At 42.5% G+C, this 18,685-nt stretch overlaps 1 protein-coding gene across 8 annotated transcripts in view; it reads right to left on the bottom strand.

Moving 5' to 3' along the window:
- srgap1a (SLIT-ROBO Rho GTPase activating protein 1a) overlaps window positions 1-18,685 on the bottom strand; it is a 116,868-nt gene that overhangs the window by 10,581 nt on the left and 87,602 nt on the right. For all 8 annotated transcript variants that reach the window (XM_080438646.1, XM_080438647.1, XM_080438650.1 and 5 more), the window contains 6 exons: window positions 17,423-17,500; window positions 17,104-17,238; window positions 10,985-11,090; window positions 10,409-10,633; window positions 9,240-9,319; window positions 681-861 (listed from right to left, as the gene is read on the bottom strand). In XM_080438646.1, the coding sequence (XP_080294772.1) occupies window positions 681-861; window positions 9,240-9,319; window positions 10,409-10,633; window positions 10,985-11,090; window positions 17,104-17,238; window positions 17,423-17,500 (805 nt within the window). The remainder of the gene's footprint in view (window positions 1-680; window positions 862-9,239; window positions 9,320-10,408; window positions 10,634-10,984; window positions 11,091-17,103; window positions 17,239-17,422; window positions 17,501-18,685) is intronic.

Here is an 18,685-nt window from a genome sequence, read left to right as displayed (position 1 = left end):
GCCAGGGGCAGAGGGTATGCTCACAGGGGCTGTCAGGGTCCCAAGTGGCGATGGTGACAGTGACAGAATGGCTGGCTAAGGACCCTAGAGATGGGGGACGCTCCAGGGCAGAGCAGGGCCGACAGAACCTAACGCCCCCTCTGCACACAACCCTGGAGCCTTTTGATTAGAGCCCGGCCGATGGCAGAATTGGCCCTCCTGATTTTGGAGTGCCCTAGACCACCGATTACCAATGTTTTGACTGGTATTTTGTCAAAACAAAGGGTATTAAAGTTAACTTTAATATGAAAATGACACAAAACTTTGATTATGCAATCAAGCAAATAAATAAATAAGAAATACACACAAACAAAACATTCTTTCATTTAAACACGCAATACCTAAACATAGCTGACCTACAAGCTCACAATGTGTCATGTTGTGATGCATTGTGAGCTTGTAGCTTGCTATTTAAAGAAATGTTTGAATAGGGCTTAAGCAGAAAAAGTTTTAATGTGAGCACATATTGTATTGGACAACATATGATGCCAGATATAGATTTGTGATTCAATTGATCTGTGATCAATAAAACAGTTATATCGGTCATTAGATTATTCTTGCATTCAATTTAAATAATCCATTCACGTGTTACTCGATCATGAATGAAACTCTACACTTATTAAAGTGACATTAATACTCACATATCTTGTACCACGATGTACTGATGAGGCACCAGGCCGTCGATGCCGTTGTGACGTCCCTCCCACCAGTCATCGGACGCCCGCTGGTACAGCAGCAGGGAGGCGCCCTTCTTGAACGACAGCTCGCGGGCGGATCGCCCCACATAATCGAACTTGGCGATGGCTTCGATGGGCTCGCCCTCTGTCAAGGGAAAGATGTGGATTATTAACATGGTCAGGTACGCCAAATCAGCAGCGGCAGATGACCACGTGAAGTGTGATGACATTTTCGATTATGTCACAAAATTAAAATGCAATAACATGATAATCCTGAAGAGGTTGCACCCTGCAACCTCGCTCATATATGATCAGAAAACCAGGGTACTGTGTAACATCTATACTATAATTCACCAAATCTCTATGTATGTGTCACGCTGTGGCTGGCGTAACTCCGAAGTCGGAACGTGTCTAACCTAATGGTCTCAAACTTGGCGTGTGTGTCTCATATGACCCCGAGGTGTGCAGTGCGAGAACCGAAAAGCCACTAATATCTGTATCTGTCTGATACAGGAGGTCTGAGGAGAACGCACACATTCTCAGTGTGTTCGGAAGATTGTATGCATCGGCTTCCCTGATTGGCGATCCAAAACCATCGGCTTCACAGATTGGCGGTCCTCACATGACGTTTGTGCCACTTAGCCAGTTTAAGTCCCCGATTGGCCAACCAGAACCGTTGGCTTAAATGATTGGCCGAGCTTCGCGTATTGTTTGTGCCGCCAATGTAAGTGACATCGAATGCAATGGAATAGAAAGTAGGAAAAGTAGAAAAATTCCAAGCTAAGCGGGTGAGAACAAAAGGTACCATATGGGAAGTAGGGAATAGGAGGACATCAAAACATCGTTCATGACATGCATGGCCCGAGTAGGCCGGCACCAAATTTATTTCAAAACTAAACCACGGAAGTGCCGCTCCAAAACAAATGCTGCAGGGTCCTACTCCTATAGCGCCAAGGATATTTTGGAGCAACAACGTTTTCAGAAACTGTGTATTTACCTTGAAATACATACATAAATGCATCTCTACATTTCCGGTGCCTGCTTCATTTTGTTGCGTGTGTCGGGGGCAGGCACTTTGAAAGTTGTCAAAAAAGAACAGTCAAAGATCATATCACGTGTGTGTGTGTGTGTGTGTGTGTGTGTGTGTGTGTGTGTGTGTGTGCGCACATGATCCACATGATCATCAGTTGGTTATTTTCGTATCCAGCCCCCACAGCAGCAGACGGGCACAGGGCCACTGCAGGACCCCCAGGGCTTTGGGACAGATATTTATAGACGCTGGCGAGGGGAGATCTATACGTGACAGCCCCCCATACGGATCACTGGACAGGACGAATTCTACAACCAGACCAGTGGTGGACACTGTACTCAACCCAGTAGTCAAAGTATAGCGTTGCTGTCGGGCAGAAACCTTTCATCTCCATATTTTAACTTTTGTCATCTCCATATTTTAACTTGAAGAGCCAAAAAGGGGGGAGTCCCGCACACTGTCACGTACAAAAATTTATTAATAGAGATACAACGTTTCGGTCTCTCGGACTTTCATCAATTTCTTTTTGTCTTACACTTATGATATAACTGTTAATAACCTTACACAGAGCTGTCACTTTCCTTAAAAGGGATAGTTCACCCCCAAATGATGATTTTTATATCGATTACTCACCCCGGTGGAGTCTCCGGTAGGAGACTCAATGGAGACTCTTTTGAGTCTCCTACCGGAGACAGTGTAATGGTAGAAAATAAGTCATTTGGGGGGTGAACTATCCCTTTAAGGTCAAAACATTATGCTATAATATCCATATAACATGTTGTCACTTTACTTATACAACGTATAATGCGTTATGATAAATTAGAACACTTCTCCATGTCTTTATAACTGACTAAGTTATGGAAGTTATGATACGCTGTTCCGCTGAGCTTATGCATTATTACCAGAACTTATACTTCATAAACCTTACTTTTGTGTCATACATACACAAAAGTATGGTAAATGCTTTAGAAAAAATACTTAGTAAGTGATATTTTTGGGTTAAAACTAAATGTTTTTTTTTTAAATTTTATTAAAAGGTTGAAGCACTATATTCTTATAGTAATCATTGCTATGGAGTGTTTGTTCAGTAACAGGGGTCTCCCTGTCTCTCCAGCTCTTTAATAAACAGAACATTTATTTTCAGGTGAATTGCAAAGTTCAGCCAATCAGGACAAATAACCCATTTATCAGCTTACATTTGATGGTGTTCCAGTTCCAATTTTGTCTGCTCACTTCTTTGGGTTATCACTTCCAATTTCACTTGTTTATCATGTTTTCCAGAAATCTTCTAAAAATGTCAATAGAATTTAAATGGCAGATCTACAAGCTTGTGAGCTTGTAGACCTTAGTTCTATATTTCTGGAATTTGTTAAAAAATATTCGAAATTGTTAAACATTGTCTATGTCAATAATATGCCAAAATCGGTTTAAATGGGTTAAAAGCCTCCTTACGTCAGTGTCTTCGTGGGAAATGGCAAAAACAAAACAAAACAAGACAAACAGCAACTCTGTTGCCTGCTTCTGCAGCAGCAGCGAGACCCTCTGTTACTCAACACAAAACCAGCCACATTTCCAAACCAAATGTGTGTGTGCAGGCAGCGCGAGGAAGACTCGCCTGCTGCTAAAAATAGACTCTTTTATTCCGCACATTCTCCCGCCCCGCCCGCCACTCCTCGCAGCCCCCCCACCCCCCACAAGATCCATTAAGTTAGACAGGGGATCCCTGGACACACACATGCACACACAGAGAGCCTTTTCCAGGCCTCTATGAATAACACTATACAGTATGTGAGTGTGAAAAGCCATCATGATATATCTTTCCCAGATTCCCAGATGACCAAAGCAGCCACGTGAAGGGAAGAAAAAAAAAACTACAGGGTGATGCAGACCAGAGAACCAGTGAATGCATTCCTCTCTTAGGCCTGTTGTCACCATTATTACATAATCGCCTGATCACATATTATTTTGAGGTATTCGCAATTAAAAACAGCTGGATGCAATGAACAGAAATGTCATATTTCCATTGTTTATTTCCACGTGGTTGTCCATGCTCTTTTAACCACGTTCAGCCTGGTGTCCATAATTTGGGCATTTAGGGCGAGACATTTAAAAAAAATCTTTGCGACGCAACATGGTGTGAGCTTGTAGATCGGCCATTTTCACTGCTTTTGAAAAATATACAATTTAATATATCCCGGTTTTGGCCATGGTACATCATTTCTTTTGATAAATGGTCAGTCATTTAAGTCTTTATGTCATATCTGTCCTGTGCAATGTGTTGTTTACAAAGCCAAACAGAAATGCCAATGTTAAATGCCAAAAACTAAACTAATCTAATCTAAACTAACTAAACAATAATGTAATCATTGATCACAATTATTTTTATGACAAATAATCATCAACTAAAATGTCATGATGGTGCCAGCCCTATCCACTCTCTCCTCCACCTCTCTCTGGCTCTCTCTGTGTCTATTCAGTCTGCATCTCGGTGCAATACTACTCTTGTCACTCATTGTTGGGCAGAAACCTTGTATCTCCAGATTTCAACTTTTACGTTTCTTCGTAAATTAATGCCCTACTTCGTCGTACAAGACGGTCGAGCAAAAGTAGATCTACAAGCTCACGCGATGTGGCTTGATATTCGCTATTTTAAAAACCTTTTGAAAGCGAATGTTTTTTATAAACATTGAACCAATGAAAAGTATCAAAAAGAGCTTGTAACTAAATAATAACTACACTGGATCCATTGGAACACTGGTTCTTTTTCCCTATTTCCTGTAAAAGTTAACGGTTTTGCCTTTTGGACATACAAGGTTTACACCCGTCCGGCTCCCACACCAGCCTCTACCTCACGACAGGCAGGCTGGATGAGATGTGGGTAAATCTGATGTGACAGGCAAGAATTTATTCCCTCCCGTCTGAATTAATTGGACGGCACGCGACAGCAGACAGTCTGTTAATATGGGTCACGACGCCACAATCAATACAGGATTGTGTCTCTGTCTCTCCTTTCTGCTCTGTCTTTCTCCTCCCCTCATGCTGTGACTATCTGTCTATCTATCTATCTATCTATCTCTCTCAGTGGTCTCTCTCAAACTGATTGGAGGGGGGGGGGGGGGGGGGCGGGTCCCCAGATGACAGTGAAGTGACAATTTTAAGATCTTTTTAATACCTCAAAAAAAGGGAAGAAAAGAAAAAAAAGACCATTACAGCATCAACAGTTATCAGAAACTATACTATAAAAACTGGTCAAACATTGGCCAAATTGTCAAATAATATAAGAAAGAGGCAACATTTGTGAAAATAGCTACAAGCCCCACGACGTGTCGTTGCGAGGTGTTGTGAGCTTGTATGCTAATTTCACAATATTTATCTGTGGAACGGAGTCAAACTAAATGTAATGCCTACAATTCCAAGTGCTTGTCAGCATCGGGCGGGTGGGTCCCCAGTTCAAATACGATTATTTGGCGGGGTCACGGCCGGAAAAGGTTGAGAACCACTGATCTATCGATCAGGCAAAGAAAGGGAGAGAAACTGAACTGGTATACAGTTAAGCTTAAAGTTGCCATCTGTAACGTTTATGTCATACCTGGGATTTGAACCTGGGTCTCCCGCGTGAGAGACAAACATTTCTAGCACTCATCCAAGAGGCAGTCCCCGCATGTCAACCACTACCTCCAACCACAGCAGATTTTACTCACTAAAAACCCCCTCAGGGATCCCTGGGGGTGCTCGAACCCCACATTGAGACACAGATATTGGTGTTGGACACACGAGCAGAGGAGAAACAAACAACCTTCCGTACGGTAAGTCAGCCGTAATCGGTCCAATCCAACATAGACCTTTTTACTACCAGGCCATTCAGCCATAACACCGCACAGCTAAGTGAGATGAAAATCAATGTCCCAGAGTCAGTTCACTCCCGATCCGGCAGCATTTGGACCAGCATCGACATATCGGCACAGAGCGGGAGGGGACACTTCAAAAACGGATTAGCTTCATCTCCTGTCGAGACATGTCGAGACTTATGTCGAGTCTACCGTAACAATTAGTTCAATTAAATGAGCACGGCCACAGATGTCCCACGTCTCAAATGTTGTTTCATTCACAGTCACTCAAACCATCCTTGCTGTTCTTTAGAGCTAGACGCACGCACGCACACACAAACACACACTGCTATTCCACAAACAAACACCTGATGCGTTTGTCAACGGGGCGGTACAGCCCCCCAGGGGGCTTTCAGAGAACATCAGGGGGCGCTGGAAGCGATATCTTTGAAAGGGGGGCATTCAGGTGCTGTTGGGGGGCTTAAGATTTGACAGTAGAAACATTCATAAGAATGCTTCTTGTTTTGTACCTGCACCAAATTAGCAACCTTTGATTGCTGCTTGTGATCAATAATGACACCCAGTTATAGTCTGGTGTTCTAAGATATAATTGTACAGTAGTTGTTGTTTAACAGTACAATTATAATGCAATTTAAAATGTATTGTACAATTTAGGCATTTAGCAGAAGGTCTTTATCCAGAGTGACTTAAAGTAAGCAAGGTAAACACATACATCAGAGAGACAGTGTAGTGTACCTCAGTAATCTAGGATCATAGGTAATCCAAGAACCTACTGTAGCATCAGTGTAAACAACATAATATAACAAAATAATCTGTACATTGAAACTATAGAAACTATAGGATGCCAGGTAAACAAATGAACCTAGCATCTGTCTAAATAACATGCTATCTAAAACACATTTTAACCTTTGCATAAGACTGCATCATCTGCATGGTCAAGTGCTAAGGGCTACGGTGGAGTCTGAAGAGGCAAGTCTTCAGATTACGACGGGAAATTGGGAGTGAACCTGCAGTTCTAACTGCAATGGATAGTTTGTTCCACAGTTTGGGAGACAGAAGGGAGAAGAGTCCGGGACGTTTGGTGTGTTGTCCCGGATGTTTTTTTCCCCCAGACAGCTTCCCTGTGTTAGCTGATCTGAGTGAGCAGGAGAGGTTGTAGGATTGGATCAGGCTTTGGTTTAGTTTCTTTGTAGGCCAACATCAGTGTTTTGTACTCTGTGTGGGCAGTAACTGGGAGCCAATGGAGGGAGCAGAGAAGGGGGGAGACATGAACATTTTGGCTTGTGTGCTGCGGCATTCTGGATCGTTTGGAGGGGCTTAAGTGCACATGCTGGGAGGCCAGTGAGGAGGGAGTTACAGTAGTCACGTTTTGATATGACTGAGGTCTGGATAAGGAGCTCAGCTGAGCTGACTCCTGCAATGCAATCGCATCCATGGCATATTATAAGGCTATATAATTCTTTCTTTTTTTTCTCCCTCTGTCCCACTGGGAAGTAGGCTAATAATCACATTCTAACAGTCCAGTTTAATGTAAAATCGGTTATTTGGCATTCTGTGAGATGTTTTCTAAATTATATAAGCAACACAATGATAAACAAATATAAAATTTCTCTCTCTCAAAAAGAGGTAGAGTAGAGATAAAGATAAAAGTGTAAAGTTATAATGGGCTTCCCAAAGAGACAGGTCGGTTTCAGGGCTGCGGTCGGAGATGGATGGCACACTTTAACAGAAGCTAACAAGGACGTACTAATGACATCCAAGCCTTCAGAGAATAATGAGGGGAAAAACAACAACAACATTAGCTAAGTCATTACAGATGCAAACAAAGGGCCTGGCAACCAAGCCAGTGGAAGATCGACTTTAAGCTCCAGCATCACACCTCCAAAAAGAGATCATGAAGGTTTTAATAACAACCAATGACGATAGCCTGACCACATTTAAGAGATCCCACAGGGAGGGGCTTGGTCAGTAAAGCCTGAGTTATACGGAGCTGCATGCGGGTGTCGTGCACCGAAAATAGCTGATCTACAAGCTCAAAAGCTTGTGGATCGGCTATTTTTGGTATGTGACGCACTAACGCCCACACGCAACAAAGTATAACTCGGGCGTAAGGCCATCCTCCTCCCAATTTGGGAGTGAGATGTTTGGAGCAGAACCGCGGTCACAAAGGACAAGTTGGCAAACATCTTCATCTTCAGTTCATCACCCTGACAGTTGATCCCTGCCATTTGTGTTGCGGGACGGGGTTCCACTCAGAGTTAGACCTTTGGTACCGGTAGTTACAGAGGAGTCCTAAGTCCTATCATGTGATTTGAGAAACAGTGTGAAAGGAGCCCCCCACACTAGCGATGTTTCCTAAGAAATTAATACAATATGTAAAATGATGTTGTTTTAGTAATATTGTTCCTGCTGTTCTACATTCTGCCTTTGCTTTTATTATGGAAAAACCTTCTAAACATATTGCTACAGTAGTTTGACCACACACAAATGCTCTAATCTTTAAAATAAATAACAGAAAATATCCTATCTACAAGCTATATCTTCCAGAAATAGCCCATCTACAAGCTCACAACACCTCTCATAGTGATAGGTTGATCAAATAGGTGTTAAGTGTTTCAACTGTTCTTCATATAACTGAAACGGACCCATGGGGGTCCCCAGACCCGACTTTACGAACCAGTTCCATATACTGAGAGTCAGACATCTTTGTTAGTTAGGGACGTACAGATAACGGGTGTGATTTGGAGTAACAGCAGAGGTAATGAGGACAGATCGACCCCATTTCCATTACGAACCTCTTGTACAAACTCTGTCTGAAGCCACTGATGATGAGTGATGAGGACACAGGAAGAAAAGTCCCCCCCAAAAAAATAAGAATAAAGGAAAGAAAGAAAGAAAGGGATCTTGACTGGCTTTGTCATCATGGAAACGGGGTGTAGGGGGAACAACTCAGTCAAAACTAACCTAAAAGAAGTCCTGTCCTCAAAATACAAGTGAACATACAGTAGTTTAACTCCTTGAACATCTTGATAGTAGAATCCTCGCTTGCAAGGGCAACTATAGACAATGTTTTAACTCTGGCAGTTAAAGAATATGTCCTAATAAACTAACAATAACACTTTTTTTTTAAAAAGGACTACATTTCATTGTGTAGTTGTGAAAACATTTAGCATGTTTGACCCAAAGCTGTGACCCAAATAAAAGTGCATTCCTCTCCCATGGGGGTCCAGTCAGAGCCCACCATGCCATTTGTGTCAGGGGGAAAGTGAATGTGAATATATGTCCAGCTCTCTGGTGGTCACTGCATTTGAAAAGGCCCCAAACAGACCACCATGAGCCGACAACAGTGACTCGGCAGTGACCCCTTAACAAAAATAAACAGAAGACTTCTCTGACTGCGCCAATGGGTTGCCCCCCTATTTGCACAGCAAGCAACAACAGCAACAACAATCAGATTAGTTCTCTGTATAGAAAATGCCACCGCTCAACATCCCTTCTCCTATTCAACTGCAAACTCTCTGTGTGTGTGTGTGTGTGTGTGTGTGTGTGTGTGTGTGTGTGTGTGTGTGTGTGTGTGTGTGTGTGTGTGTGTGTGTGTGTGTGTGTGGGTGGGTGTGTGGGGGGGTGTGTGGTACTGTCACTCACCATCCTCGCTGGTGTGTGTCTCGGTCCCTCCTTCATTGTCCACCTCCTCCAGTGCTCCGTGTTCGCTGTAGGGACTCTCACTATGGGGATACACACACGCACACAAAACCGTCAGGGTCACAGTCAGGGTCAAGCGTCGGGCAAGCGGGTCAAAAGTCAGAGGTAGGTTTGCAGTCGAGACAAGCGAAGGGCTCAAGTTCTGTTCCTGTGGAGTCGGCGACGAAAACACGCGATTTCTCCCCAATTAAAATGTAACGTTGTTGCTCAGATGATATAGCTCAATAACATTCTCTCTAATTGTTACAGGTTAACAGGAAGTTCCAAAATGTGCTGAAAAGGTTACACGGTATGACTTTATGCGTGGAGTCTGAGCACTTGTAACATCTTACATTTAGCCATCTTTGAGATGACTTCATTGGTGTTTTTTTCCCTCTCTAGTTTCTCTTTGACCCGAGACGCCCGGGTTATTCTCAGTCTTACGGAGGCAGCGTGCCTCCTGGTTACGGATAGCGTCTCATCACTGAAGGGGTCAAAGGTTAATTTCCCTAACCCGCCATGTGTGTCCTGTCAATGCGCCACAAGAGCAAGACACTGCTCATTCACTGGAGAAGAGCGTCAAACTAAATCCGAAAATGTACGTACATTCAAAATATGTGTGGCATTTAGATGTTTTTACACTTTCTGAGATGAACTGAAATGAATTAACACAGGACTACAGTACACTGTAAAATCATCAGTATTCATTTAATTTTACAAATGTATGAAACCTGTGGGTGTGTGAATGAATGAATGACTTTGTTTATTTGGTGATAAAAGGAAAGAGCACATCAACACTTCCATGACAACACCACCACACAATATCACAGAGGATAAAAAACACAATAAAGCCCTAAGGCTCATTTCCATTGTGGTCCTCTAAAAACATTAAAAAAAAACACATGTCTGTCTGTCTGTCTGTCTGTCTGACTGACCGTCTGACTGATGGACTTCAAATGTGCCGTTATCCAAGATTGTGTTTTGCCAAGTAGGAATTCGGTTGGACTGGAGTTTAGTCCAGAACCGACTGTATGTCAGTCTGTCTGACACTCAGCGTGTACAAATGTATTGCCCATATACGCTCTCAGAGTTAACATACTGTAACACAGGATTGTAGAGTTAATTTATCTTACCAGTAATCTCCTCCAGCCATGCACTTCTCGTAGATGGGTCCGTCCAGCTCCTTGCCGTCGGGGAAGATGTTGTCGTGGTGGACGATGATGGTCTTGACGATCTCGTTTACGTGGGCCTGGCAGGACACCTGGTCCAGGCTGTCTGGCGTGGGCATGAGGGTGGGCCCGAAGCAGATGGCCAGGTTGTATGAGTCCATCATGTTCTCATCACTGTACTGGGACAGGCTGGGACAGGGAGAAGAACACCACATTCACTTTAACCCATTAAGACCGGGATAGCATCTGTCATTTTAGATTTTAACCACTTAAACCATTATCAAATACTTTGGATAGCAGATATACAAACATTTTTAACTCAAATCTTTGCTTCTGGGAATTCTACAAATGTCTTCTAAATCTTAACAGTTAAAAAAAAAAAAACGTATGTTGCTATAATCAGTGGTTCTCAAACTTTTTCATGTCAAGGGCCCACAAAAGTATAAAACATAAAAAAAAAGTTTCCCATGATGTTCCAAAGATCACGATTAAGAGGCAGACAGACAACTTTAACTTTATTATTATATATGATGTACTTACTGGTTGAGGAAGGCAAAGAGGTATCTCATGACGATAAGGACAGATCTGGGTACAGTCAGGAGGATCTTACGGATGTACAGAGCTCTCTCATACAGGCTCTCTATTCCTGCACACAAGACATGATAATGCTGGAATCAATATGGGTTAAGAGGAAACATTTTGGTTATACAGTAGGTTGTGTGTGTGTGTGTGTGTGTGTGTGTGTGTGTGTGTGTGTGTGTGTGTGTGTGTGTGTGTGTGTGTGTGTGTGTGGGGGTGTGTGGGGGTGTGTGGGGGTGTGTGGGGGTGTGTTAGGCCTGGGAAATATACAGTATCAATATTATATTGATGGGAGTTTGTATATCGTAACATCATGATATAGCATGAGCGTTGTCTTTTTCTGGTTTCACTTAAGCCATTTGTTTTACTTTCATAAACTGAAAAACATTTTCAATCTCACAACACGTTGAGAGCTTGTAGATCTGGTATTTCTTTTTTTAAAGAAGAGAAAAAGGATCAGGATATCTATATATTTTGTCTATATCGCTCAGCCCTAGTGTGTGCATGTGTGTGTGTGTGAGTGTACAATGCTGCCAGTGTCTTGTTGTTGTTGGGGAACAGGATGTCATTCAGGTTTAATATCTGAGATGTGTCCGACCCCCTCTCCCCTCCACTAATTTGTAATGACAATTATCCATGTGATGACCCCTCCCCCCCACTCATTGAAAACAGCCATGGCGAGCATTCATTCATGCAGGATATAAATAGATGAGCATATTGAAGTGGAGCCTATTACGTATCCAACCCAAGTCTCTTGGGGCCCAGCAAAGATTTACAGCTCATGTACTAATATACAGCGGAGGTTATGCAATTTGTCAAGGAGAAGCGTGTGTGTGTTTAAAGCGGCAATCCGGAATTTACTGTGGTGAATAAAACTCAAACATTTTCATGTCAAGGACCACTAAATTGTATTTGTCGGCGGACCCCCGTCTGAAAAGATTTCGTGCCAAGATATGTCAACATTTTTCAAATATAGCTGAAAATTTAATAGAACATGTCATTTAGCTGGGGACCCCCTGAAACCCCCTCAAGGACCCTTATATTGTGTTAATACAATAGAATTAGTACACTTGCAACGGTTAGAAGTGGTCTCCCTACTCTTCCATTGAAACACTTAGACCCTGGTGTCGGGTAGGACACCTACTAATGGACAAGTAGTAACACCTGAAGTTCAAAGCGCAATACCTCCCCTGGCCAAGCGGGCGTTCCGTCTTAGCTCAGCGGTGGAAATTCTGTCTCCCTCGCGGGAGACTCGGGTTTGAAACCTGGGTAGGCAGCACATCAATCTTACGGATTTCAACTTTAACATACGCGTGCGTGCATGGGCAACATGAGTCTAGTACTGTAGATCATGGGTCTTCAACAGGGGGTCCGGGACCACTTGAATTCTAGCATACGTATTCCTAGGTGAACATTAGTTGAAAATAGCAGATCTACAAGTGCGACGCATTGTGAGCTTGTCGATCAGCTATTTTCAGCAAAGAGGAAAAAAGGAGCAGACCAAGCACTGAGCCAAAAGGTCAAGTTTACTAATTATTGAGGGTTTAAATGGGCAAATGTCTGAAAAAGTGCCGGTCCCTGCTTCATCTCTCTCTAAGCTAAGGGGTCTTTGGCCAGAAAAACGTTGAAGACCCCTGCTGAAGATTACGTGCCACAGGATGGCGCTATAATAATTAAGAGATGTACAGAAAATGACCTTCACCTCAGTGTGGCTTGGGTGGTTATTCCGGTGTCACCTCAGAGGAAGAGGCGGCGGACCACCTGACAACAAGGACACTAACCCCTCCATCCTGCTCCAAAAAACAAAACTATGTCCTTTAATTTCCTTTCTCTGTAAGAAGAAGTAAACTCGGAATATCAAGCCTGATTGACACTGTTGTTACGACGGAGCAGAAATGACGTTTTAGAGAGTCGAACTGTCTTGCATTTGCGGTTAATCACAACAATTACACAAGAAATAATACAATCTATGCTTTTGTTTTCATTTCTAACTGAGAGCCATCAACGGGCTTGACAACAGCAAATGCTACTGCTTTCCAACCTAGTGTGTTTTTTTTCTCCCTTCTTTTTTCTCCCCTTTCTGCTGCCATTTCATTTAGATGAGCTCCGGTTGCACTGCCTGGCCAAAAATAGCACTGTCACCCTCAAACCAGCTCGTTCCGACTGCCATTTGGGCTTTTGGGAATACTTTGTGATGTATTTTTTAGCTTACGTGAAGAACCTAACTAGGTTTCTGCACAGCTCCTGAGCTACTATTTAAAGACCAACCCCAATGCAAGCACATACATTACATACATCACACATACATCACACACACACACACACACACACACACACACACACACACACACACACACACACACACACACACACACACACACACACACACACACACACACACACACACACACACACACACACACACACACACACACACACACACACACACACACAACTATACTTCTATAAGATACTATAATAACATTTATGTACATGTTTACCATTTATTTTGCCATTTTTAACCATAACCGTAAATGCGCCGGTTTTGCACATTAGAAATAGCCGATCTACGAAATGAATGAATGAATGAATCCATTCCTAACTGTAAGCATAACTCTGAAAGGAATTAACCATAAAACAACCATTTCTCTTGTGAGGATCCTGTAAAAGGTCCTCACTATGTCAATTTCTCATTATTGTGGTGACATTTGGATTTGGCCCTCACAAACAACTGTCTGGCACACACACGCGCGCACGCACACACTTACTGCAAATCCCGACAGGAAAGCAGGAATCTGCAACTGTACGTTGGACGTGAGCCAAAAAGCAGCTCTGGCAAAAACACAGTCAACTGATACCAGTCTAATTCTGTTGGGCTCATTTGCAGGCACTTTTAAAGGTGGAACAGATACTTCAGCTGACCCAACTTGTGCAATATGAAATAAGCACAGTGTTGTTGAAGTCTTTTAATATGCTGGGCGTTCAGCCCATGCTTCAACCACTGGTATGTTGGGCCGGTGGAATGTAAACAGGGAATCCCCATCACTCACACTGCGCAAATGTGTGTGCACTGCCAGGGCAGGATACACTTCATTTGTAAGCCTACAAGAGAGTGCAAGCAAGCAAGAAAGCAAGCAAAGCAAGCAAGCAGACAAGCAAGCGTGCACGCACGCGCACTCTCTCACACACACACACACACACAGCTACGTTTTGTGGATATTGCATTGACATTCATTCCATATCCTAACACATATCCAGGGGGTCTCCAGCAGAAATGAGGAACATTTTACCGTATATTTCCAAATAGTATCCCTACCGCAAATAGCCGCCCACTACCTAATACCTGCCGGGGGTCTGACACCAATTTGCGCATTAAACGCCCCGTCCAAATGAACGCCCTGGTCCGTGCAAACGCCGGGGCTATTATTTGCAGTTTCTTCAGCCTAATTGGAACTGTAACCAAATAATGGCCCGGTGCAGGCCGGTGCAAAAATAAATAAAAGCCTGCTGCAAACAGCCACCTGGTTCCTTTTAAACGACCGGGGTCCAAATCGATTTTGTTTATTAAACGCCCGGCCTACTATTTGGAAATACACGGTAACCGCTTAAGCCCCATTTTATTTGTCGGCTATTCGAAAATAGCATATCTACAAGCTCACATGTGAACTTGCAGGTCTGCAATTTTTTTAAAGAATTTTGACAAATGTCGACAAATCTTCTCCTGTGGGGAGATGTGCCTTCCCCTGGCACAAAATATCCTCAAAAGGGGGTCCGTGGCCAAATACATCAATCAATTAGGGGGTCCTTGACATGAAAACTGTCCTAACAGATACATGTGTCCCCCCCAATCGGCTGGTTTGAACCTTTAACCAAAAAGTGGCCTGACACACACACACACGCACGCACACACGCCAAAGTCTGCAGAGGCATTACGCCACACTCAACCTATGTGAGTCACTTGCCCTCCTGTTAATCTTTACCAGAGGCTGCAACACCCCACCCCCCCTCTCAAAGCTCCCACACCAACATGACATCTCATAAGATCAGACAAAAGGCGCTCCCACAGAGAGGGAACAAAGAGCGGACTGAAGCCCGTCGAGGCCGGCCGCCTTACAGTAAGAGAGGACAATGTGTCCGTCTATGCAAGTGACGTTTAAAAAAAACGCAGATGTATATGGCGAGATGGGACTGTACGAGTAAGAGTCCAGGCAGTGTTGAGTCACCCGAAGCATTCCGTCGCCGAACGCCACTGCCGTATGCATGGTCATCTTTGTGTCGCTTACAATGGATAATAACCCCGCTCTGCCACTGAACCCAATACTACACAAAGTTACATTCACCCACAGACGGCGAGAGGCAGGCGTTAAACACTGACACACAGTGTTGGTGCATTAAACAACACCGCTGGATAACTGGAAGGTCTGTGTTTTTTGTTGTTGAAAGAACATATCGTCACTGTTGGGCAGAAACCTTGTATCTCCATAGTTCAAGGTTTTATATTCTTTTCATAAATTGATGCCCTACTTAATCATACTAGAGTGCCACACAAAATTGGCCACAATAAATCAAATTAAAACATATATTGAACCAATGTAAAGTTAACAAGAGCTTGTTAATAAACACCTATGGATCCATTGGAACAGAGGTTCCTTTTTTCCATTTCCTGAAAAGCAACTGTTTTGGAGATACACGGTTTCTGACCAACAGCGACAAAATACGCCGAGAGCATGTGAATGCCGGATAAGGACACTATACTTCATCCGGAGGACATCGATGCCACGCGGCTCATAGAGTGACCGCATTCTGAAATGTGAGTCACGATGAACATGCTCCCAGTTTAGATTCAGTCAAATAAGCATTTCCTGGACTGAGACGATGTCTCAAGTTACAATCACATGCATCAACATCCAGGAATACTGTACGCTACCAAGGAACCAGTCACTTGATCCCGTTGTTTACTAGTTCCAAAAAAGAAATAATAATAGAAGTAAAAAAATTACAGAATAGAATGGCAAGATAATTCTGTATATTTATTATTATGATTATTATTATCTTCAACATAACCTAAGGTCTGTGTGCAGAAAGGTTGTGATTATGTGACGAGCTCTGGTATTTTTTTTTACAAATCTTCTGTTATGGGGTCCCTGGCACAACATCTTTTCAAATGAGGGTCCATGGCCAAATACATATCAATTTGGGGGTCCTTGACATGAAAATGTTTTAGAACCACTGTGATGGACCTTATTTTCTGCATGGATGGTGATCTGGCATGTTCACACAAACAAAATGCATGGGGGTCCCTTGCAAAAAATCTCTTCAAATGAGGGTCCACGGCCAAATCAATTTGTGACATGAAAATGTTTAAGATCCACTGTCTCTAGAGCTTATTTTCTGAATGGATGGTGAAGCCTACAAGGCAAGAGGTGGCGTAAGAGCTTACTGATGCTTATTTTCATCCCTCTTTTTTGCATTCCTTAGTAGTAGACAAGAGGCACCTCCTTAGGTATCATTATGACAGCTACTTTATATAGCCTGAGTCCTTTTCTGTATATTTAACGTCTGTAAAAGTTGGGCAATAGGATTTTTGTGTACACATTCTGTGTGAAATGTATTGGGACATGGTTTCTACTTGTCAATATCACAGCACTTGGGACGGATGGCATATTTTTGGGACTGGCCTGAATGAGAGGAAGAGCGTGGTGGCTTAAAACGTAACCAAGAAATTCTATAACGGGAGTATTACATTATCATTATACTGAGATGGGCAAAAAAAGCATTCAGATATGCTGCCGTCTTTGCGTGGAAAACTTATCAGAAAGCTAAATTAATTGATCTCTTATGAAGCTTTTGTTGGTTATTGTGCTGACCCTCTTGGCCAGGTCCAAGAGGGTATATCTGAATGAGGTTTTACCTGGTTAAATAAAGGTAAAAAATAAATATATAAAATACTGGTGTGTGGATTTCACTACATGTTGAACTTGTGATCCAGCACTCAGCCTAGTAGGTGTGGGATGCGTGTGTGTGTGTGTGTGTGTGTGTGTGTGTGTGTGTGTGTGTGTTTTGTCTTGTTCTCATCTTACTGATGCAGGAAAACAGGTCGTTGAAGCGCTCTTTGGGGAAGAGGGGGTTCTCCAGACCCCGGAAGTAGAGCTTGAGGACGCCGGCCACCGAGTTGATGTCATGGTTGTTCTCATCGTCTGTCAGAGGGTCGTTACCTAAGACCCAGGTGAGTTAAACGGTCAGTTGGGTCTCAAAAAAACACAGGTCTTAATCAGATGAATCTTTTTTACTTTATCAAAGTAAAATTACTAGATGACAAAATAATTCGGCAATGAATAAATACAAATGGGTGTGTTGATTTGGGTGGTGGAGTGGGCCTATTACAGAGCATTAAATTACCTCTCTCAAATGAGTTTTTAATGTCATTGACTTCCAGCTGTGAGCCCGACACTCTAAATATTCCTTGATGTTGGAGACCTGGCAGGAGAGATGGGAGAAAAGGAGAGGAGAGAGACAGAGAGAAATGGAGATGAGAAGAAGAACCAGTATATCAATATTATAATAGATAATGTGATAGATATAATCCGGAATTTGGGATTAATAATAAATCGTAATATGGTCATATAAATCGTAATAGTGTTGTCTTATCCTGGTATAAATCACTTACTTTTATACATTAAAAAAAATTAAAAAATTGCAAAGAAATAGCTGATCTATAAGCACACAATGCGTTGTAAATCTGCTTGCAAATCAGCTATTTATGCTAATTTTGAAACATTACAATGAAAATGTATTATGTATTATTATGGTCGCAATATATTATCACAATTTCAAGGTATTTGGTCAAAACATGGTATTTGATTTTGTGCACTCAGCGACCAATAACGCTCACTCCAGTCAGAACTAAAGAGCACATCATGCTGTCCGCTAAGACCCTTCACTTTTCTAATTAAGGATTATTAATGACTGAGGGCCCCTGCAATCAAGGGTTTACAAAAAGAAAAAAACTCCAACTGGGATTAGCATTTAATAAGGGGAGAGGTCAAGGGTTAGGGACAAGCATAATTAGTCTACCACCGTTTTTCTCTCTGGACATGGTGACATGACTACCTGATGTCACGGCTACGGGTTGGCAGTACCATGCCATGTCATTACCGTCACGCCTCCAGCTCGTTAGGTTGACATGTTGTGTGTGGGAAGTCGTCATTAATGGAGTTCACGCTCATATTCTAACTCTACATGGGGTCATATGCGTCTATGGCCCTAGGTTGAGAAATACCCTACCACTTGAACTCAGAATGGCCAGTTCTCTTGGTGTTTTAAGTATACATTTTTTTACATGAAATTTAATTAAACATATTTTCTCTCCATCTCGTTTATTCTATTTTTATTGTATTATTTTATTTTATATTTTACTTTACTGTACTCTTTGTCTTGCTCTTTTAGATTACACTTAAACTGTACTGTGTAGTTATGTTTCTATCTGCTAACTTTGTGTTTTCTTTTAACATTCTTTTATTGGCTATTTTTATGTGAAGCACTTTGGGCTGCATTACATTATAATTTACAATGTAGGCATTTTGCAGACGCTCTTTTCCAGAGCAACTTACAATAAGTTAAGTAAACGCATACATCAAATGCAGAGAGACAGTGTAGTGTCTC

This window comes from Gymnoscopelus braueri, assembly GCF_963280865.1.
Source record: "Gymnoscopelus braueri genome assembly, chromosome: 9".
NCBI lineage: Eukaryota > Metazoa > Chordata > Actinopteri > Myctophiformes > Myctophidae > Gymnoscopelus > Gymnoscopelus braueri.
This window is presented reverse-complemented; position numbering and strand designations above follow the sequence as displayed.